General features: G+C 41.5%; 3 protein-coding genes across 6 annotated transcripts in view; 2 read left to right on the top strand and 1 right to left on the bottom strand.

Moving 5' to 3' along the window:
• The window catches only part of fancm (FA complementation group M), a 38,271-nt gene extending 19,329 nt beyond the window's left edge, over positions 1-18,942 (bottom strand). For both annotated transcript variants that reach the window (XM_047337567.1, XM_047337568.1), the window contains exons 1-4: positions 18,029-18,942; positions 17,777-17,949; positions 17,071-17,148; positions 16,774-16,932 (exon numbers count right to left, since the gene is read on the bottom strand). In XM_047337567.1, the coding sequence (XP_047193523.1) occupies positions 16,774-16,932; positions 17,071-17,148; positions 17,777-17,949; positions 18,029-18,752 (1,134 nt within the window). In that variant the 5' untranslated portion in view covers positions 18,753-18,942. The remainder of the gene's footprint in view (positions 1-16,773; positions 16,933-17,070; positions 17,149-17,776; positions 17,950-18,028) is intronic.
• On the top strand, positions 4,227-14,512 carry soul3 (heme-binding protein soul3). Its single transcript, XM_035609843.2, has 5 exons — positions 4,227-4,847; positions 10,158-10,252; positions 11,690-11,831; positions 12,002-12,185; positions 12,297-14,512. Exons 1-5 carry the CDS (start codon positions 4,610-4,612, stop codon positions 12,466-12,468), a joined length of 831 nt encoding a protein of 276 aa, XP_035465736.2. The 5' UTR covers positions 4,227-4,609; the 3' UTR covers positions 12,469-14,512.
• Positions 18,943-18,978: 36 nt separating the features above from the next.
• iqcc (IQ motif containing C) lies at positions 18,979-21,547 on the top strand. 3 transcript variants are annotated; one of them, XR_004785282.2, is made up of 6 exons: positions 18,979-19,164; positions 19,381-19,524; positions 19,611-19,962; positions 20,329-20,386; positions 20,491-20,612; positions 21,454-21,547. XR_004785282.2 is itself a non-coding variant. In XM_035609845.2 (5 exons), exons 1-5 carry the CDS (start codon positions 19,123-19,125, stop codon positions 21,487-21,489), a joined length of 561 nt encoding a protein of 186 aa, XP_035465738.1. In that variant the 5' UTR covers positions 18,979-19,122; the 3' UTR covers positions 21,490-21,547. The 3 variants fall into 3 exon arrangements, 2 of the variants coding, with proteins under 2 accessions (XP_035465738.1, XP_035465737.1); XM_035609845.2 differs by lacking the exon at positions 20,329-20,386 and having other exon boundaries at positions 19,611-19,827; XM_035609844.2 differs by lacking the exon at positions 20,329-20,386.
• Positions 21,548-21,833: the final 286 nt, after the last annotated feature.

Genomic DNA, 21,833 nt, shown 5'->3' with positions numbered 1-21,833 from the left:
GGTTTAAGCCTGAAGAAGACACCATTACTTAGGGTGATTGCCAACGGAGATTCATTGAAGAACTGAGGAACCAACTAAGACTCAACAAACTCAACAAACTTTAAAGAAATAAGGTTATTATTCAAATATTTAAATGTTTTAGTTTTTTTATGTATAACATGTGCAGTAGAGTAGAGTAACTACTATATTGAGTAAGAGTATTGTAATGTTGTATAGTATTGAGGGTATTGAGTCATCCTTGTGACAGGTGAAGGGAATGATGAACCTCTGGTAGGGATGAGTTGGATGGAGGCTATATTGCACAATGCAGCGTTCAGGTAGTTCTGGGTACAGAAAAAGATGGAAATACACAAAGCTTCTGTATAGATGAGAAAAAGGATTAAGATTTAAATGAAATCCAGCTACATTTTGTATTAGCTGAATTTCTTTCACGCTTCATCATAGGTGAGGGTTGAAATGTCTGATGCCACTGACTCAGTGTCATGAATCACCTCTGCTGCAAAATTATGAGCAGAATTTTAAGCAGCTACATTGAAGTCATGATGATTTCTGACAATGCGTGAACACTGCAGGCTTAATGTCTTTCTCAGATAATTGGACTGGTTTCATTTGAGCCTCACTGGCAGCACGGCTCTAGGGACAACAATGCAATGTGTTAAATTCATCCTCCAAAACTTTGGTTCAGATTTGATGGATCACCATGTGGAAGAAATTCCTGGCCTGGATAGCATAATTATTTTTGAAGTCCCGCTTGTCCAACATTTAACATTTATCCGTCTATTCTCTGGACTAGCTTTTTTTTTTCCACAAATCAGTCGTGACCATATAGACTGTATATAAAAATGTACGTAGTCACCCGGTCCTGAAAATGAAGCCAATGAGGTGCCTGAAGCCTGTATTCTCTGGAATGACAAGCAGTTTTACATCTGATGAAAGGTGGGGGACAAGTGTCCAGTCTATATACTGAAACAACCATTCACACTCACAATTCAAAAAGTCTTCAACAAGAAAATTAAGAGTAACCATACCCAACTCGTCCTAAATCATTCAACATGTTAACGTATAATAGGTTTCATCTTGAGTTTCGCAAAAATTCTGAATCAATAAAAACAGAGTATCATCCAGTTTGTTTATTATACTGCACAAACATGACTGTATGGTTGTGTCAGAGAGAAGCAAACAGCATTGAGAGAAAGGGCCACAAAGTGGTTATAAGGCACGACCCACCCACTGTACCCCCCTCCACTCCACACCCTCATCCCTCTCTAGTTAACTGACAGGTGGTGCACAATGTGGGAATGTGTAAACAGCGGCTAGGGCCAGATAATGAGATTATACAGAACCAGATTAATAAAGTCGCCATTTTTGTCTGGTTGGAGTGAAATGACAAAGTGTGCACAAAGAAAAGCGCGTGTAGCGTCTACTACTACTATTTTTTTTGTGTAATACTCAAATTCCCCACTCTTTTGGTTTACACCTGTCAAATACATTTATCATATCATGTGGAGCATGGCAATCAATGTTATCAGAACATTTGATTACTATCTTATTTCCCTATTTGTTTATTAATTCAGAGGATCCCATTGAAGCTGGAAAAACACAACGAGGAAATTCAACACCTGCAGTCTTTACGTTTGCTTTGCTGCCAAATGTAAAGTGAAATGCTGAATAGAAATTGTTTGACACTGCAATGGTTAAGTGCCTGGTACAAGGACTGTGGGCCTCTCCTTCACAGCTAAGGATTACAGTAGCGAGTGTGCCTGAGCGGTACAGCTAACCTGGTTTTTAACTACACTAAGGCATTCAGCACATGTATGTAAAACCTGTCAAGGATGAGATCAATTAGATGGAAACTGCTGACTAATATTTTCCAAAGTGAGCATTATGACTGAGAAAGTGAAGAGGGAAAAAACGTGGAGAAAAAAACTGCCATATACTGTAGTTCCCAGATGCTACTGACGTCTTGCATACAGGGATAATGAGAAGATAAGTGAAGACAAAAATAGTAGAATGCACTTCAGGATCACAGGAAAACAAATTATGAATTAATATGAAACAGAAACAGTTACTGCTGTCATGCTCTTAACAGGCAAAGAATCACTGTTCATTAAGTGGAAATAGAGCAGATGAGTTCCAGGCTATGAATATGGGAAGAGGAGAAAGCGACAGAGAAATTGGAAACACTAGAGGGTACCTTTTTTTCCTTTTATCATAAGAAAAAATTAGTAAAAAGGATGATGATAGAGGTATTTTTTAAAAGGTTAAATTAGCACCAATGAGGTGAAGTATGTTGGGGGCTGGGAATAAATAAATAAAAAATCAGTATGAGGTTCTTCTGGATTCAGAACAAATACGATGTGTACATTAGATTTATGTTAGAGGAGAGGGGAGGAGAGGAGGGGGTGAGGCCAAATGACAACATCGTTGATGCAAGCCTCAAAGAGCATGCTCAGAAGAGGCCAACAGCTGATTGGTCAAGGAGCATGGAGCTAAGTGACGTGGTGTATCAGAGAAAAAGCTTGTAGGGGGCTATTAATAACTGAAACTGAACTCTCACTCCTGTATGTCAACAATACAAGGGACTAACAGTGTGTGTGAAACACACACACACACACACACACACACACACACACACACACACACACACACACACACACACACACACACACACACACACACACACACACACACACACACACACACACACACACACACACACACACACACACACACACACACACACACACACACAGGATTATGTAACAGCCTCTCTCTACGTGCATGTTGAAGGGTGCAACATGGTGGTTGGCTGTTGCAGTGACAGATCAGACAAAATCCTGCCCCCAGGAGCACATCCTCTGCCTGGAAACTGTTTATTTACCATCATCCACATTCACAAAGACAATTTTTATTAAGACAATGAAACAACAAAAAAGCTATTCCAAAGCAAAGAACACAAGATACGACTACTTGAGAATGCCCTGGCATCCCTCTTTTTCAGGTCTTTAAAGGTTAACGGAGCATATTTTAGAATATATATATTCTGTATTTCCTCTCCTATTATTGCGTAAAAAAGCCTTCATGGCTGTTGCGGAACACGTGTAAATGCACATACAACCGCTGATACATACATCCTGCCAAACTCTACCACTGGGTGTCCTGCTGTCAAGGAAAATGGTCCCATGCAGCAATGGTGTTACAGACAAATAATCTAAAGCTGCCATCCTAAGTGAACACTGAAAGCAACTGAAAGGAGTTTTATTAATCTCTGAGTAGACAGTGACAGGAAGTTAAATGGTATTATGTGTGGACATAGATATCTTAAAAAATATACTGATGTAATAAAGATTTTTTGTGTGTAAAATTTTACATGAATGGTTGAAAGGATAGTGCCACTTCAAAGTATTACTATATGTAAAGTCTGCTAATATACTACAGTAGACAAGGCATTTTATTTGTTAAGGCACCTTTCTCACACAGAGGCAATTCAAAGTGCTTCACATAAGGTGGAGAAGTACCTTTTCAAGATTTGAATAAAATACAAGCAGACAGAAATAATGGTAGACCACATATTCAGTTTTCAATGCTAAAGTGATTGTAATATCATTAATAATTATTCAGATAATCATTAAACAGGATTTTTTTCTCGATTAATTCGATTCGTTGTTTGGTTCATAAAATGTCGATCGTGTTTCCCAAAACTCCATGTTTTGTTTTGTCCACACACCAAATATCTTCAGTTTACTGCCACAGAGGAGCAAAGAAACCAGACAATATTCACATTTAAGAAGCTGAAATCTGAGAATTTGAGACTACTTGAATGTAATGTAAATTCTTTATATTTATTATTCTTATACCTCTAAATTTTGGGAATTTGTATATTTTTTACATTTGTTTGTGTATATATTGTATATATTTTGTGTGCCCTGTGAAATGTGCCGCTGTCACACCGCTGCTGTATGTGCTGCAGCCCACAATAAACAGGTATATTAAAAAAAAATAAAAAATAAAAAATAAAATATATATATATATATATATATATAAACAATACAAGGGACTAACAGTGTGTGTGTGTATATATATATATAATTTTTATATATATATATATATATATATATATATATCTCTTCGGTCAAGCTGGCGATCTGTCTGTGTCTGGGGGGGAGGGGGAGTGGGGGGGGGGGGGCAGCAGCGTCACGTGGTCCGACCTCATCTCCTATAAACGTCACAGTCACCTCCGGCTGCAGCAAGGCGAGCGTCACGCTGCCAGGCGGAGGCGACTGGTGCGGTTCATGTACTTGTTGTTTCGTCTACTCGAAGCAGAGGAGCATGGCTCGTGTCGGTTGAACACAACGCGGCGAAGCTCATAATGGCCGAATTCGTCGGGGGAAGCTTCGTCACGCCTGCTTCCTTGACCAGAGAGTAACGCGCGTCCTACCGAGGTCCGAAGGGGAAGAAGACGCCGCCGCCGCCGCAACAACAACAACAACAACAAAAACAAAAAGGCGTCAATTCAGCGACGATTCATGAGCGATCGGGAGCTTCTCCACTCGAAGTCGACCCGTTCGAAGTGTATCTCTCATCCACCCGTCGAACGACCGTCGACAACATGGACCGAGGCGGCTGCCAGATGAGCGGCGGCGGCGGCGGGGTCGTGGACGACGGCGGCGGGCCCGAGTCGAGCGGCATGATCACGCTGGAGGACCTGGAGTCCTTCTCGGAGGACCAGCTGTCAGACTCGGGCAACGGCAGCCTGGAGGAGGCGGCGGACACCATGGAGGAGGACGGCCGCCTGCTGCAGTACTGGCAGGACGTGGCCAGGGGACACCAGGTGAAAGTTTCTCAAGGTAAAGAGGAAGAAGATGAAGAGGTAGCTGAGTGCAGAGAGAGGAAGGAGCCAACAGGTCGCTCCGAGGTGTTGGCCCCGGCGGTAGACGATTCTACTCTGGCTCCACTTCCGGTAGCGGTACCGCCGTGTACACTGACCTAGTTTCAAGCGAAGACTCGTCTCCAGTCAGGCCACGCCCACGCGCTTCAACTGTAGTTCTCCAAAGGTTATTAATTGCAATAGATGCTCAGTCAGACCTTTGGAGCCAGGCTGTAATGTGTCTGGAGACAATAACTACAAGCCCCCCCCAAGCTTGGTCATGAGACCAGAGGGGTTTTCTTTCTGGGTTGTTCCAGAAAGATGAGGAATGATTAAGTGGCCTCCCTTATTTTGTTTTTGGCCAATAAGTCTGCAAAAAATAATAACCAGACACTATAATTCGATCCTAGTTTGCAATTACTTCGTAGTAATGGTTCTATAACGCAACAACAGAGATCTTGCAGATGTGTTTCTTTGATCCAATGTAATAAATAAGGTCCTGTTGTCAATATAGGTTTTGGGTTTTTTAGGACATTTTAAGTGGGGGGAAAAATGGAAAAGGCCTCTGTCACAGTACTTAAAATGGCTAATTGTGTTGTTATCAGGTATATAAAAGCAGACGGACATTTTCCTCTTGTAAGTCAAAATAGTCAAATACATTGTAATTTTTAGATCTTCTCTCTCTTTTTATATATTTCTATGGTGATTTTATATTCTATACACCTTGGCAACTCCCCCCGGGCAGATGGATAATAATTCTGGATAATAAGATTCCTGTATAAATGAACTAAGACTAAAAGTATAGAATCACCAGATTCAAATCTTATTTAAAAAAAGTTTGACTAGTTTGCCACAAATTAAGGTTTAAAATGATGTTTTTTACACGCAGGTTATCCTTCTAGTCGGACACCGACCTATTTTATAGAGTGCCGTGACGCGGTACCATTGGCTCATCCCTCCAGAGCACTTTAACAAATGAGCGATTAAGGCTTTTTGAGCATAGTACAGTAGAATAATACCATTGGTCTTAAAACTGATCGTAAGTTCATAAGGTAAAGATTACTGAAAGTTTGAATCTCCGTTTTCAAATACTAGAGGAATCACATTGGTTTGTTTACTTCCAGCTAACAAGGGACGAGGTGTTTGGTTATTTTTGATAGACTGGATTCAGAAATTTAATTAAGTTGATTAGTTAGTTAATTTTTGCCCTTAGAGAATTTCAACCTTACCTTGAGAAATGAATACTACAGCACATACAATTTATAAAACTAGGAAGGTGGATTAGTCCTTTTTACTTTGCTCAATCTATTCATTCATGTGGATGGCACAGGGATCACCAAGGAATGCAAAGATATTTAGCCTGTATTATGCTCTGTACACACCCCTGTCACTGTGAAGATGGTGGCGTGTGGGTCCATAGTGTTTGTATTTCAGCGTGCATGTGTGCTCTATTAAATGCAAGCTCGCTGGAATGTGGTCAGGACTGTACAAGATTGAAGTGCTTTGCAAACACTGAACGGAAAAGATGGTCCAGTCCAGTCTGACTTCAGTTGAGTGTGTAGTTGAGCTGAGCCTCAGGCGTCACTGTTGGAACACGAAAAATCTTTCAAAGTCTGTTCTCTCCATTTCCTCCTTTAAGTCTTTGTGTAAAATTTGAAGTCGTAATGTCACTGCAGACATGCCAACCTGTATGCATTTTGCATAGTAGGTGCGCTTTTTGACATGCAAGTACTCTGGTACGATTTGCCACTCTAAACTACGCGATAAGCTGGTGACGCCTGTGAACTAAACTGTGCAAGTGCAGTATTCAAGGCCGACAGTAAGAGGCAGCAGTGTCAGGCCTGAACATGGAAGTGGGCCTGCCTAAAAGCAAAAGAAGAAAAGTTCAACCAATTATAGCGCCGGGTTTAATTCTCCCAATATCAAGCAGGGGTGGTCAATCATTTCAAGAGTCTATTATTACAGCCAAACCAGAAACCAGAATGATAGCAGCACTGCTCCATAGCCGATTTCTAAATTTACCAAAAAATTGTAATTGCGATGAGGCGGTGCAATGACCATGTTCTAACCTAAGTGGCATGGAATCACTGAACTAAGCGTCACACTGTTGTACTCATGGTTGGTTTGATTTGACCATACACGTCCAGGTGTTGTGTGCAGCTGGAGACTGTAACAGCATGTGCACTCTGGAACCTTCCTAATCTAAGTAATAGCCGCTTATCACAGATCTCGGGCACACAGAACTGCACAATGGACCCACTGAAATAAGCTATACTTCAACATTCACAACTCACAGCAATAAGATGCTACCCTCAAAACTCTTAGATGTTACATTAGTTGCAGATATCTAACTTTGCCTTGCATGGATTTAAACAATTTTACCTAATCAATGTAAAAGCCTTCTTCATAAATTCAACTTGTGTATGGTAAACGTCCTGACAACCAGGTTGGGAATCACCTGGTAATGCCATCTGTCATCCAGCTCTGTGGTTGTCCAATGTTAATTCAGAAAACACACTGACACACCCTCAGACTACAGCACTGATTTAGGACTTACTTGCCGGGGCTTTATGACTCAGGGGGGGATTAGCTACCATGTCTACACTGGTACTGGGGTTGTAGCCGCTTAGTCCTGAACTCACTCAGGACACAGACTGCTACAGTAAACCACTTTGACTCCATCTCTAAATGGGATGGAGGGAGAGGCATGCCGTTGGTGTCCATGCAGAGCAGTTAAGTTTAATACAGTCAAGCAAGTACCGGAAAGAGAAGACAGATGCCTCCAACATTGTTTTTATGGTAACCATGCAAACATGTATCAGTGTGCTGGCAAACTAGATGGCTGTAAACACAAAACGAGGAAACGTCAACCCTAAAAATCTATAATTTGGTATCTTTTGTTTCTTGCTGTGCAAAAATTTTATACTGTATGAAAGTCCTTGGCAGACTATGATTTCCCTGCCTTCTCAGCTGTTTAAACAAAGCTGATATTATTTGCAAGGGATATTCAAAATGGCTCATTGTAAAGTAAAAGGAGGTCAAAGGAGAAGATATCATCAACTGATGCGGGTTCATTGAGGGCTCGTAGCTTGTAAACAACATGGAATTCATTGCTCCAAAGATTTAGGCCAAGAGGGCACTCATGTTTGTTTGTTTTTTAATTTACATCCGTGTACACCAAATGAACACTTAATGAAGAAAGCAGACCTTGATTTAGAATTAAGTACATTAGAACACCCAAGAAACTACAGACAAACTAAACATCAGTTTCCTCATACCAAAGACCACAAAACCTACTTGATTGCATGCAAATCTTTTTAACAACACAGATGTGTTTCAACAGTGCTCACATTTTTACAATTGTTTGCAAAAGATGAATAGAAGACAAGCGTCAGCATGTTTATTTTGTCTGTTCCCGTCAGTATACAGCTTACGTGTTAATATTTCAAAGCAGTCAACACTCTGATTATGAAGTCAATCGACTGACATGTGAAGCCACAACCACCCTTAGTCTCTCCAAATTCAACTTTACAGAATGGGGCTCGTCTACACAATCATGTATTTAAAGATGGTACACCTGATTGTATGTGATTATTGGCAGTAGTACAGTAGCTATTACATACTTTCCAAAATCTACACATTTGTTTAACTGATGTACTGTACATAGCACTGCATGGCATTACGCAATTTCATACGCAAAAGCCACAAATTGAATTGACACCACTTATTATGGAGAATTGAACTACGTCTGCTCTGGAGTGTATTTCTGCCTAACTCTCAATTTTAACTATCTTCAACGGGGTATTCTTTTCATATTCTTTACAAACTCTGTATCAATAACTGTCATTAATATTGTTCCAATATTACACATGGGTGCAATTTCCAAAAGATTAGGATTCTCCCGCAAAATTCCCTGGTCATGTTGTGCTTCTAAAAACCCTGTATAACAAACTAATTTGGTATGTTTACTAATTTAGTAAGAATATATATTGGACACTGTGATTTGACAGTGGTGTTAGCGGATTATGAACAGAATCATCATCTCAAAACAACGTCCTATTTTTCAGAAGAAAAAAAATGATGGGACATAAAAAACAGGTTAGTGGAACAGGATCCAGACTGAAAGGCTACGTGACTTCAGGCCCTGTATTGATCAGAAAGCCCAGGTGCAAAAACAACTGCGTATGTCAACTGAGCATGTTGACTGTTCTGCGTCAGCACTAAGCCGCAGCTCTCGATGTGCTGCTTACTTATGTGTGGGCAGTTTGCGCCTGTGTGTGTGGTATATCCACGCAGTATTTTGGGCTGTTTTCTGTCCTTCCATGTGTTGAAGATGCACACATGCTAACCAGAGGGTGGCGTTTTTCTGTCAAATGTTTGAGGAACTGCCTTAATTAATGGTTATACACTATAACCTGGATTTCCTGAGATGCTGCTAAATAAATTTAGACGCACACACTCACACACCAACTCTCAGCTGTGTTCGTGGTCAAATTATCGATCACCTAAATACCATACCAGATTCCTCTGAGCCAGCTGTCCTCCATGGTAGTGAGTTACACAACGTGATTGAATCTGGTTCACCTTGGGTGCCTTGGTTTTGACAGTTCAACAATGGAACAAAATGCTGTTGTTTTATCTTATCTGATCTTAAACCAGTTTGGATTCATTTGGTTGGAGAATAAGGGTGATTGCTGATAAAATGCAGCAAAGCTACTACTGTAGTACATCTCTGTTAAAACCGGTCTATATCTTGCCTTGGGCGGCATTAGTCAGTGTTCACTCCATCAGCTATGATAAACATTACTCTCTGCAACAACCAGGAACAGCGCACTGCCCATCCGGCAGCCTTTTCTCAGACAACTACAGACATCACCTGCCAGCAGATTACTGGAAGTGAGGGTGTTTTACATGGATTACAGAGAAGGCACTGCACGTGAACATACAGTATGAGTGGAATTAAATGTAATTTTCGAAAGTATGTGAAAATTGAATTTGAGGTTGGAAACAGATTCAACTTACTATATGTTAATGGTATTAACATGTATGCCCCAAACACACAGTATCAAAAAAAAGAGGCACAATTGCATTTTGTAAAAAGTTGTCATCTTTTTCGGAAGGAATAGTTTTGGCTGTCCTCGTCAAATAGGGACATGCCAGGACAAACAAACAAGAGAAAATTATTTGTTTTCATTCAGAAAATGTTTTTTTTATTCATGTCAACAATCCTTTTCATTTTTGGACCGTGGTCTTAACTGACCAAGTACTTTTTTCTTTTGTCTGTTGACAGATATGGCAGAACCCATTCAGCAGTTAACAAGCAACAACCAAGGACGCAGCAAGAGAGAACACATCCCTTTTACTCTCCTTGGAAAAAGAGAGAAGGTACTGTATCTATAAAGTTTTACTGTGTTAACCAGGACAATTTATGTATTCATTACTTACACAATTTCATGTACTGTATGAAAAGGGAAAAGCTCAGACCACTAGACAATTATGCCTCCACTTTGGGCTAGATCTCTCAAATGTAGACCTTGCATGACAAGCCAATCATTGAAGAGCAGCAGGTTGGAAACCTTAATCTACCTGAGAGTACTACTAGAGCAGTCAACTGTTGGATGCAAGAAGCTCTCAGCAATGCAAAATATCCAAAATGGTGTAGCCTATAAAATCAACTTTGAGTTCTACGAATCAACGAGGGCACAGAACTTCATGACGACATCAAATGTTTTTCTGAACCGTCTACTCCACAGCCTCTTTTAGTGTCCAGTACATGAAATTATGCTTGTTTGCAGTTTATGTCAGCATGACACCCTTTATTTATTGTTCTGACCAATGGGTTACAAAATACAGCGGCACACTTAACAGCTTGTCTACAAACGTCAGTGCCCTGTAATGCACACAAATCAAATAGATCAGGCCTCTCTATGAACATAAGATTGAGGGCATGACCAGCATCTCTGTCAGTCTAGAATCACATGGAGATCTTCTGTGCGAGCATGGGTCAGCTATTTATTTTCAACAAAATGATCATGTGATTCAACACAAAGCCTTTTAAACTCCTTAGGGCACTGTATAAATAAAGAGGGCTAATTGGTTTAACTTGAGTTAATTAGTTCATTCAAACTTGGCTGGACACCCAGGTGAAACAAAGGATAATCATGGCAATCTATTCTTAGAGCAGGTTTCACTGCTTTGTAAAAGGAAAAGCACGTTGACTGCAAACGGTTCTGAGACAGGGAGTCATACACCTGAGCTGCATTGGTCACAGTGCGCATACAGAGAACACTATTGTTTTGTCTCAGTTCGCCAAACTTTCTTCACATTATCGGCGGCATAATTGCCATGTCGCCTAAAACTTGGGCACACCCAAGGAAATAAAACATTCATTTTTAATTCAGTTGAGAAAAGCGGTATGCAGATATTTTGGCAGGCAATAATCATCGTGGCAATAGTCATTTCCAGTGAGTGTGCAACAGTTTTGTAATTTAAGACAGCAAATAGGAATTCCTTAATTTCTCCCATTTAAAATACTGTGTATACAGTGTACTACATGCGTGTGTGTGCCCTGAAGTATCCGACTTGAGGCACAGCAAGTAACAGAGGTTGGGGTGGTAAAAGTGTTTTAGGTTTTATAGACCAATTATTTTCCCATTAGTCAGAACATTTGCTGGCACTTTAATACCATTCTCCACTTTTAACAGAAGAGTTTGCAGCATGTTACAGATTATCTGTTTCATAAGGATATTTAATTCAATTCAACGCAGTTTTCATAAAGTGTTGAAATTCTAACTATGTATTTTGTCATCTGTACCTTCTCAGTGTGGGAACCTGCTCTATGAGAAACGCGAATATGAAAAGGGCCACTGGGCTTGTATAACAATGTGTGAGGACACTTACGAACAGAGCATCTGTTATGGTTTCATGAGGATGATGAGATACATCTGCCAGCAGAACTCTTTGGGTAAGTCAACAAGCAAGGGACCGTTCAACTTATGCAATCAGGTTGTGGCCTTTTGAATCCCAACTTCATCATCCATTTCAATTTCTGAAGAACGTCTCCACAACAAACATTTTTCAAGCCAGCCCAAAAACATAATAAATGCTAGTTGCCATTTTCTTCATCTACTTTAGGTGACTACTTGGGCATGACGATCCCCATCGTGACAGTGGTACACACAGATGAGAGCCACACTGTGATCTCCAATGGTGTCACTGTGGCGTACTACCTTCCTGCTGAGCATCAGGCCCAGCCCCCACAACCCGAGGACAACGAGATCACCATAGATATCTGGCCCAGCACTATTGTGTACACAAGGTTAGTAGAGAATAAAATAAAATTGCCAGTTCCGTGATTCTAAATCTGTCCTCCAGTGATCAATAGGGTGAAGATTAATGGTTGACATGTTTTTTTTCCCCCTGCTTCCAGGGCCTTCTCCGGTCCCACCAATGAAGTGACCATCATTGATCAGATAAATGCCATGGCAGAGGTGCTCGAATCTCCTGGCGTGTGCGTCAACGACTCGTTCATCGTGGCCGGCTACACCAACCCTGCTCACAGCAACCGTCAGAATGAGATCTGGTTCCTGGAGCGCCGCTGAGGGACGAGAGGATTTAGGCAGCCTCCGTATCTGTGACCTTGAGCCTGATAAAGACTCCCTTAACACTGCCCCAACTCAGCTACAGCCTCAGGTGTAATACTTTCTGTAGTTACCACCTCTACCTGAAACAACCACCAGCTCATCACACTCCAGAGCAGTTTGGCAACCCATGACTCAAAACCTCAGCAAATTTTCATTTATGTTCATTTAGAGATATCCTCAACTCACCCACAACAGCTGAACCAAATCACTGCCATACGCTCATGGACACAACTCAAATGCTTAGGTGAAGTGTAGCATTCATCTCCCGCTCCTACACTTAGATGACTAAACCCTTTCCTAAGCACAGTGCTCTCTTGTTAAAGTTGAAATAGTTTTAACTCTTAGCACTCCATGAACATAGTAACCATTGCGCCAGAAACTTGTGACAGCGTGTCTTTTCCACGGTGGAAACAGGCTCCCAGAGGATATGCAGTCTTATTAAACTTTTTTTGTTGCACAGCTGCAATGCCTTGTCATGTGGGTTGAAGTTCAAATCACAACAGAAAGAAAAGAAGAATAAAACAGTTTCTCTGTCGCTTTCTGGAACAATTTCAACTCTGTCACTGTTGATCTGCTGTTCAAATTCAATACAGGTCCCAAATCTACAGTATGTGATGCCAAACACACTGCATATTTTGCTTTAACAATAAGTGCAATATTTACAATATTAACCAGCAACCAACAAGCCAGTTACTACAGTTACTGGGCCACTAACCTAACCCAGTTAAAAGGTGTGTTCAGTTACAGGTGGGGACAGTGTGAAAAAAAACCTGACAAACAACATCCAGTCCAGAACTGGCGGCTTGAACCATGAATTTGCTCTAGACAAAAGGTGACAGTAATGTAGAAGACAGATGCACATGAATGTAACCTGTTTGTGTGTTTCTGTGCATGAATGTACAGCTACAGGGAGGGGTGAAAACAAATGTCACACTTACAGAAACCAAACGCTGAAAACTCACCGATTCAACTGCTGAATGACAATCATAAAGTACTTATATATATATATATATATACATTCTTTTCTTTCTGCGAGAAAACAATGTGATGAAATCAATGCATTCCTCATGATTCAAGGCACATTCACACGCAGGAATTGTATGTACCTCTTTCTCATGCTCTTTCTACTTGCTACGCTGTGTCAATGTTAGTGAGTTTGCATTCACTACTGTATAGCAAATACCACTGCTTCTGAGTAGGAACAGTGTAACCAAGAAAATTAGACCACAAAGAATACCTCTACTGTGATAATACTCTTACTCTTTCACACTGTTAGACTACAGTAAAAAAAAAGTTCTACTTAAAACTGTATTTGATGTTCTATCACCAAGATAAGAAGATTTTGTAGTCAAAGTGAAGGATGTATGTCTATCTTTGCTATATTTTAAAATAAAACGTACCAGTACAATTCAAAAATAATAATAAAGCAAACTAGCTACAATGAGAGTTCACATTAACATTGGAATCTTTCTGCTTTGGAAATTTACATTTACTGCTTGGGTGCCAGTCAAATAAAACTGGAGGTGAACTAGCCAAATCATAACTGTGTGGGCGTTTTTTAAAGGACAGGGTGATGAAATACTTAGGCGGGTAGGTTTGTTGAGGCCTATTAAAAGCTCAAATTTAGAGGAATTTTGGTTTAATCTTACTTAAACCACAAGAATGTAAATAAATTGAGTTGCAAGGTTTGCTCAGCCTTTAAGTCCAAATCCGAAGAATTTTGCATTTAATGATGGAAGAGATCTATGACAACAACCATAGTGTGCAAACACTTGCAAAGCCATGATACATGTAGGTTTGTTTTCCCTTTAAGAGCCTGGTTATATGGGAACATCAAGTGTAACAGTTTAATTTGTGTTCCCTTTTTTCTGCTTAAAGTGTAGTTGTTTTTTTGTGTTTCGCAAGAGTGCAGTACTGTGAACGTTCAAGTGCAACAACAAGAGCTACTGTGGTTTTTCTTTGTTCAATAAAGATGTGCTCGTATCCTGTCTTTCGAAATCTACAGTGATGCTGGGTTTTATTGGACTTGTTCACACACTACACGATATAAACAATTATGGGGGTATTGTTGCACGAATATCATTGAATAAATTATATTCAGTAATGTGGTACTCTGGATAATCCTGTACATTTTTAGAGAACCAATTGATATCCTATCTAATCCTTGAGTATGCATCCAAGCTGAATTATTGAAAAAGATTTGACAATTTACATTTCTACTAATGTAACAACTAAGCAATTCCAGCTTCACACTCGTCCTTTATACGGAGCGGAGACAAGCACCGCGGGTTGTGTTTCAGACTAATCCCTGCGCTTCCCTCCCTGAAGGGATTCCTTCTTATGGGATCAAATGTGGCAAACAATAATTGGTCACACCCTCCTTTGTTCTGTGACACTTTGCCTTGCTTATTTCATAAGAAGAACTAGTGCTCAGTTACTGGAGCATAGTAACAAGATGACCTCTCACAAGATTTACACACACACACACACACACACACACACACACACACACACACACACACACACACACACACACACACACACACACACACACACACACACACACACACACACACACACACACACACACACACACACAAACACACAAACACACACACACACTATAGTAGTTCTCCCAGTACAGAACAGTACACTGTATACAGTGTGTCTAAGGGAGATGGAAACAGTTGGAAGTATTAAGAATTTAATTAGCTGAATTTGAGGTTGAGACAACGATAAACATTACAGTATATTCTAATAAATGTATAAAACAACAATGTAAGCACATTTGCTTAAATAAATGAGAGGTATTCCTCTTTAATCTACGTGAAATACCACTTAATCTTAAGCCCTAAATGTTTCCTTTACAACACAGGTTGTATCCTTTATGACTGATATCTGTAATGGAGGGCATCTGTGGCCAAGGAGGAAGAGAGGGTCATCCCCTAACCAGAAGGTCGATGGTTAGAATACCCGGGTCCACCAGTCCGCGTGCCAAAATGTCTTTGGGCATGAATAATTGTGTGATAGAAAAAATGTTATATGAATGTGTGTGTGAATGGGTGAATGTGACTTTTGGGTGGTAAAAAGACCTAAAAAATATTACACTAATTCTTCTAGAAAAACCTCCATCCATGCCCATTAAAATCACAATGCTGCTTCAGCGGTTATATGGACAGTTCTCGTCTCTCTGTAATGGCTTGTGATAAAATAGGCAAAACTGGAGGAAAACCACATAACTAATCCCGGAGAGAACCGTCTGCATGACTGGCTCATTTCTCAGATTTTCTCAACAATCATTAAATTTCACCCGAATAACCGCACTAATGTTCATTAGACCTGACTACAGGGATATCTCTGTTTTGTGTGCCGTCTGGTCAAAGTTAGGGAGGCCAGAGGGGACATGGAGGTTAACAAGCAGGTTGCAGACACAGATACCTTCCAGTCAGGAGGTGGAATGTGAAAAATAAAAGACTGCACAGTGACCGCAGAATAAAAAGGAAGAGCTCAGACTTATTATTACAAACAGGAATCCAAGAGGAATCAGAAAGGAGGGAAGAACTTTCAACAGGTCAAAACTTTCAAATCCAGGTGTCACATTCCAGCTGTCCAGCCAGCTGAGACAGATTAATTGTAGCTGTACGTTTACAGTCTACACAGGCTGCGAGTCAATGCCCGGAGGGGAGAGACTCGCCTGTAGGGTCCATTAATAATCCAGACAGTCTACCAACACTGAAAGCTAGACGTCCAAGTGTAAGAGGACATTGGTTTCAAGACAAATCCATTCGTTCAATATGAACTGAAGCAGTACGCAGTACACCACACAGTGAGGGGAAAGATGTGTGAAGCAGAAGAAAAGGATTACAGTATGGTTGAGGGTTTCTTTTGGTCAGAAGTCAGCAAACAGTAACCACAGGATGGCAGCAAAGCACTAAAAACAAATGCTGTTACATCATGATATGTCCAACAGGTGGGAAGTTTGACAATAAAGTTTTGTTTAAGTTTAAATGTACTTGTCTGCATGTGTGTTTTTTGTATTTATAACTGATATGACTCTGACAGTGAAAACATCATGAACAATACTCAAACCTCAAGTCAAAATGAATTAAAATAGTAAAATAATTTGCAATCGGTGCGGCTCCATTGTTTGTTTTTGGCCTTGTGGCAAAAAAGTAAAAAACCTTAATCCGTTAAACTCTGACTGTGTTTATTTGTAGGAAAAAGGTGTTTTGCTCAGACTGATGCATCACTGCATGGGCCTACCTGCAGGTAGCGCGCCTGGTGAGCAGAGAGGGCCTCTCCAAGAGGAACCACCATCTTCTCCACGATGCGCTGGTGGGAATGGGCCTGGATGTCTGGGCTTTCCTCTGAACGCAGCTCAATGTGAGAGATCAGCAAATTAGAGATCACCGACTGCACCGACTAAAGGGATGGAGTGAAAGAGAAATGATGGAATCAGATTTGCGATTAATTAAATTTAGATTTTTTTTTCAGAGCACATTAGAACCAGAGAGAGAGAAGAAATGTTTAAGGGGCAACAATGCTGTGTATCGTTCTGACCTTTGAATCTCCACCTGGAGTTGCACTCAGGGCCAGGATGCGGAATTGTAGAGTCTGAGTGCCGAGCTGTCTGATCACCTGGAAATCAGAGAGAAGAGCAAGTAGAGGACATTTCCAACAACCATATTGGAAAGACCAAATATTCAGTAAAGTTAGTGTTAGAATGCAAACCTGAAGAGGCATCTCTGCTAGAAAACAGAAGTTGGCAAGTAGATAAAGTCCTCAAATACAATACATACAATATTGATATTAATCCTAATGCAGTAAATTTTCTGAAAAAATCAATTGACAATCTTTACAGTGATTAAGTAACCCTGTTCACTGATTTATATTTTACAAATTGAACTAGTAGCATGATAACAGACATTACATGGATAGCTTCCAAACCCAATCCTAAAAAAATAATGATTTAAGTGTCACACCGACTGTCGCAAATCACAATTCTAGGTTGTGCAGTTACAGCTCCAGCACCTTCACCGGTGTGTGAACAACCAAATGATACACCGAGTGAAGATGAAAAAACAACAACTTTCAAGTTTATAAGGGTGAGTATTACTTAATGAAGTTATATTTTGGGGTGGATTATCTCTTTAAAGGCATTTTAATGAGGATTTCACAATCAGAATGGGACTTTGCAAGTAAAATATAACCAGCAATATGCATCAAACTGAACTGCGCTGTGATCCGCAGTGGAAGGTTCGTGTACCTGACAGTAAGCGTGGTTGCCCAGCGCCTTGTGGGCTTCATCGATCACCACACACTTGACCTGCAGGGCTGGGCAGGTGCCTCTGGACAAGTCGTTCACCATGACCTGGGGGGTGAGGAAGAAGACGCGCTTGGACCTCCACACCTCCTGTCTCTGTTTTGCCGCTGTGCTGCCTGTGAATCGATCGACATTGTCTTGTAAATAATTAGCTAGAATACGAAAGACATTTTTTGTGTTATAATATTTTGTTACCTGTCAACTCAGCCATGTGCGCCTGTGGGATCCCCATCACTTTATAGCAGGCCTCGATCTGTTGTGCCACCAGGGGTTTGGTGGGAGCCATGAACACGATCTTCCCCGATGGATACCAGCGGTAGAAGTTGTACATGACCACAGCGGCTATGAAGGTTTTCCCCAGACCGGTGGGCAGACACACCAGTGTGTTCTGGAACAGGCCAGCCTCTGATATCCTCAGCTGGTACTCCCTGATGGGGTAGTTGGTGGGGTAGATCCATACTCTAGCCGAGGAACTGTCAAAGCCAGGGAAGTCTGGATATGTCTGCCCACCTGATGGGGCAGGAGAGAGGGCACTGCCCTCTGCTCCCACACGGTTGTCATCTTGAAACAAGTTTGCATTTTCATTTTCAAGTTGCAGGCCCTTCTCAGCCTCGTAGACAGCAACCACCATAAGATCATCATCGTCATCTTCATCTGCATAAGCGGGTGTGGGCTCCTCTGTCCCCACCGGGGTCTCTGGTGCGTGTGAGGACCCCTGACCTATTTCAGCCCACAGAGGATTGCGAGGAGGAGGAGGAGGAGGAGGGTGTGTTGCAGCGACCTGAGCCGTGTCGCCCGGGGTTGTCCTGCGCCGTCCAGCGGCTTTGTCGCCACGTTTTTTCGGTTGACCACATTGATTTTGTGGAACCGCAGCGCCCCAAGTCTGGAACAAAGTCCTCTGGTTTGAACCATTACTCATGTTCTCAATTTGCGGCGAGAAACGTGAAGATAAAGTGCCATGTGACGAGCAGCGGCGGCGGCATTACAAAATGAAAATACAACAAATGGCAGGGTCACTTCCGCTCAACGTCTTTCCAAAATATAGCAACGCACACAAACGGACGGGTTTTTTCCGGAGTTATTTCGGTCGCTTGCACAGAGTTTACGTTGTAAAATTGTACGTTAGCAAAGCATTAGTAGCACACGTGGCTATACGGTCAACTCGCGTGCGCGTCCGGTTAGATTTCACAAGGACGTGCTTTTATTTTTTGAGTCTGACACCGGAAAGAAATCAAAGGTTCGAGTTTATCTCCCGCTTTCCGCGGTAGCGACCTCGCGTTGCCATAGCAATGGACAGGGGGACGTGGGAGACGATACTCACCCGTTTCCAGGTAATACTTTTTATTTAATTCACCTGCTTTGAAGGCGTAAACTCTCACGTGTCGTCTCTGTACATGCAAACGTTAACAGACACTAGTTTGTATGCTACTTTGGTATGTTTAGCTACTTTAGCTAACGTTCGAAACCAGCTGCTGATGCTAGCTATAGCTCCTTTTAGCATTGGCCTATCACAGCCGTTACTCTTCGTCCTCTCTTCCCCTCGGTAGGCACGTGCACGTGGGTATTCGGTGAGAAAGGAAGTCGGCCGCGCACGAGAAGACTTTACAGACATCGTGCAAGAGATCGATGGAGGCTTGGCCCACCTGCAGTGGAGGGACACGGTTATCCCCATTCCTCACTTCACAGACACTGTAAGTACCTGGAGCTGTTCAGAGAAAAGGGGCATTGATGAGCCGTTTCCAATGCTTTTTTATTGTTGTTGCTCATGCATCCTCAGGGCGGACTGTTTCTACGACCCAGCAGTGATGCCAGCAGGCCTTTGGATCCAGGGCTGGATGTGAGAACCAGTCCCCAGAGTCCAGCAGCAGCCTTATCACAGGAGAGAGGGGGAGATCGGGCGCTCCTTCTGCAGAAGTCAGAAGCACAGAGAGATGACTCAGGAACCAAAGGCCAAGCACGTCTCTCCACTGACCGTCTGCCCAGCAGCCATGCAGGTGGAGGCGGGGTGGGCCTTGGGCAGAGGGATCAGGGGGGAGATAAAGAGGGAAGAGCGACAGGCAGCTCGGGAGACTCCACCAGCCTCTGGAGCAGTTTGGAGCAGGATGAGAACTTTAGTCGCTCTCATCGAGGTGAGAGCTGCGAACATACAGTGCTAAGGCACTAGTGATCACTGCCTATTTTGTGTGTATCGAAAAGTTTTGAAGTGAGAAAACTTTTAATGTATCTGGCTTATCTGTCATTAATAATTTGAGGCAAGAGGAAAAATAGGAGGTACAAGACTGTGCCATGTACCTCCTATTTTTCATAAATCTTGCTCCTCTGTCATTTGAGCCTATGACATATGAGAAAATGTGTGAGAAAAAGCCTCTCCCAGTTTCGAAGAGCACATGTAGATGTCTAAAAAAAAGGCCAAAAGTTGTTTACTATGAAAGTCATGGTCCTCTGTCCACATTTTTAAATGGCCTTTTTTGTCAACAAGTTTTTACTTGTTTAAGGGGGAAAAGACAGAAGAAGAAGAAAAGGGATTTTGACCATCGTTAGTAGCTTTGTGATGTATGTACACATACTTATTTGTGAATAATGTTTAAACATGTCCTGTTTGTCACACGTCTGATGTAGGCCTCATCATCAGTTTGAATTTGCCATCTCCTTCTCAGGTCCCCGGCAGTACTGCTTGGCACAGGAGGTGCCGCGCACACCGGAGGCCCTGCATCTCCATAGAAACACCCTGACCATGGAGTTGGTCTGGCTACAACAGGCCATTGACAGCAGGAAAAAGGTGAGACAGAGAAAGGAAAAGATGTATTGTTTCCTTCTGGTCATTCAGCAGGGGCAGTCTCCTGCTGCAAGAAAATTAACTCTACTGCGAGCCATAATTTATTTAGTAGCCTGAAAGATAAGTCACTACAATAGGTCCAAGAAGTAGCATTTCCCCCAGAACAAATATCTGCATGGTGAGTATTTGTGTCAGTGGGGGTGTCAAGTTGTCAATTTATACTTATGAACGTACATGATGAAGGTTCAGGCTTAAGTCTGGTCTACTTATTAAGAGATTAGATAAGCATGTTCAACTGCCTGCGCCCTTTGCAGTCAGACTCTTTACCAAGCAGGTCCTGCAATTTAAGTTAAACAATGATGTATTCTGCAGATCCAGAGAGTGTAATGGTAAACAGTTAATACTAAACTAAGGCTGCTTTCAGACATGTACTGAAGCCCATGCATTTTCCTGCTTCCGCGTCTGACTCAGATAATCTCCCGCTGCATTAATCATACGTGAACAGCAAACTGGGAAAGTGTCTGGACCTCATTTTCTGGACATTTTCCACAGTTCATGTCTGAAAACGGCTTTAACGGCGTTAACTGCATACAAACTCAAAGAAAGCAGGATTAGCTCATGGACACTAGTGTTTTTCAAATGCAGCTGTTCACAGAAAAAATGACAAGAAAAAACTCGGAGGCATTAGAGACATCAACTCATTGACTCAACGATAAAATCCAAAAACTCTCTAGATTTGTGGTCATGCAATGGGAGTGTGCTCACTGATCCTTTCAGATTACAAGGTGTTACTTGACAGAAAACAAACATTTAACTAACATTTTCCCTTTTTCTTCCCCAACAGTACTTGTCTCTGAAGGATAGGCTAACAGTATCCTGAAGCATGTGGGAGGCCTGACAGTTCAGTTATTTTATATTTATGTAAAGAAATTGTTTGTGAAAACCATTTATCATGTGTTGAATAAAACCTGTACATGGGATATGTTGTTTGTCAATCTAAAGAAAAAAGAATAAATGATATTTTTCTAAAATGGTTTCTCTCTGTTGTTTTTGTCAGTGCAGTGGTTTCACTTATATTGTCCTCATAGCATAAATTGCGAGAGGTTAAGGTATTTAACTATTGTGTAGGACGGAGATCTATTGAAAGGAATTCATGGGAGGATCCTTGGCCTTTAAACAAGTTTGTGTTTTGTCTCAGAAGCTCAAATTTCCCATGTGGACTTC

The sequence above is a fragment of the Scophthalmus maximus genome, chromosome 15 (genome assembly GCF_022379125.1).
Source record: "Scophthalmus maximus strain ysfricsl-2021 chromosome 15, ASM2237912v1, whole genome shotgun sequence".
Classification (NCBI taxonomy): domain Eukaryota; kingdom Metazoa; phylum Chordata; class Actinopteri; order Pleuronectiformes; family Scophthalmidae; genus Scophthalmus; species Scophthalmus maximus.
The sequence above is the reverse complement of the archived record's forward strand: the minus strand, read 5'-3'. Positions and strand labels throughout refer to the sequence as shown.

What these genes read in the sequence shown, in the direction of transcription:
- soul3 (XM_035609843.2), top strand. Translation starts at nt 4,610, where the DNA reads ATGGACCGAGGCGGCTGCCAGATGAGCGGCGGCGGCGGCGGGGTCGTG. An exon ending in CCAGGTGAAAGTTTCTCAAG is followed by an intron (nt 4,848 to 10,157) that starts GTAAAGAGGAAG and finishes GTCTGTTGACAG; the next exon opens with ATATGGCAGAACCCATTCAG. An exon ending in AGCACTATTGTGTACACAAG is followed by an intron (nt 12,186 to 12,296) that starts GTTAGTAGAGAA and finishes CCCTGCTTCCAG; the next exon opens with GGCCTTCTCCGGTCCCACCA.
- iqcc (XM_035609844.2), top strand. Translation starts at nt 19,123, where the DNA reads ATGGACAGGGGGACGTGGGAGACGATACTCACCCGTTTCCAG. An exon ending in CGATACTCACCCGTTTCCAG is followed by an intron (nt 19,165 to 19,380) that starts GTAATACTTTTT and finishes TCCCCTCGGTAG; the next exon opens with GCACGTGCACGTGGGTATTC. An exon ending in CTTTAGTCGCTCTCATCGAG is followed by an intron (nt 19,963 to 20,490) that starts GTGAGAGCTGCG and finishes TCTCCTTCTCAG; the next exon opens with GTCCCCGGCAGTACTGCTTG.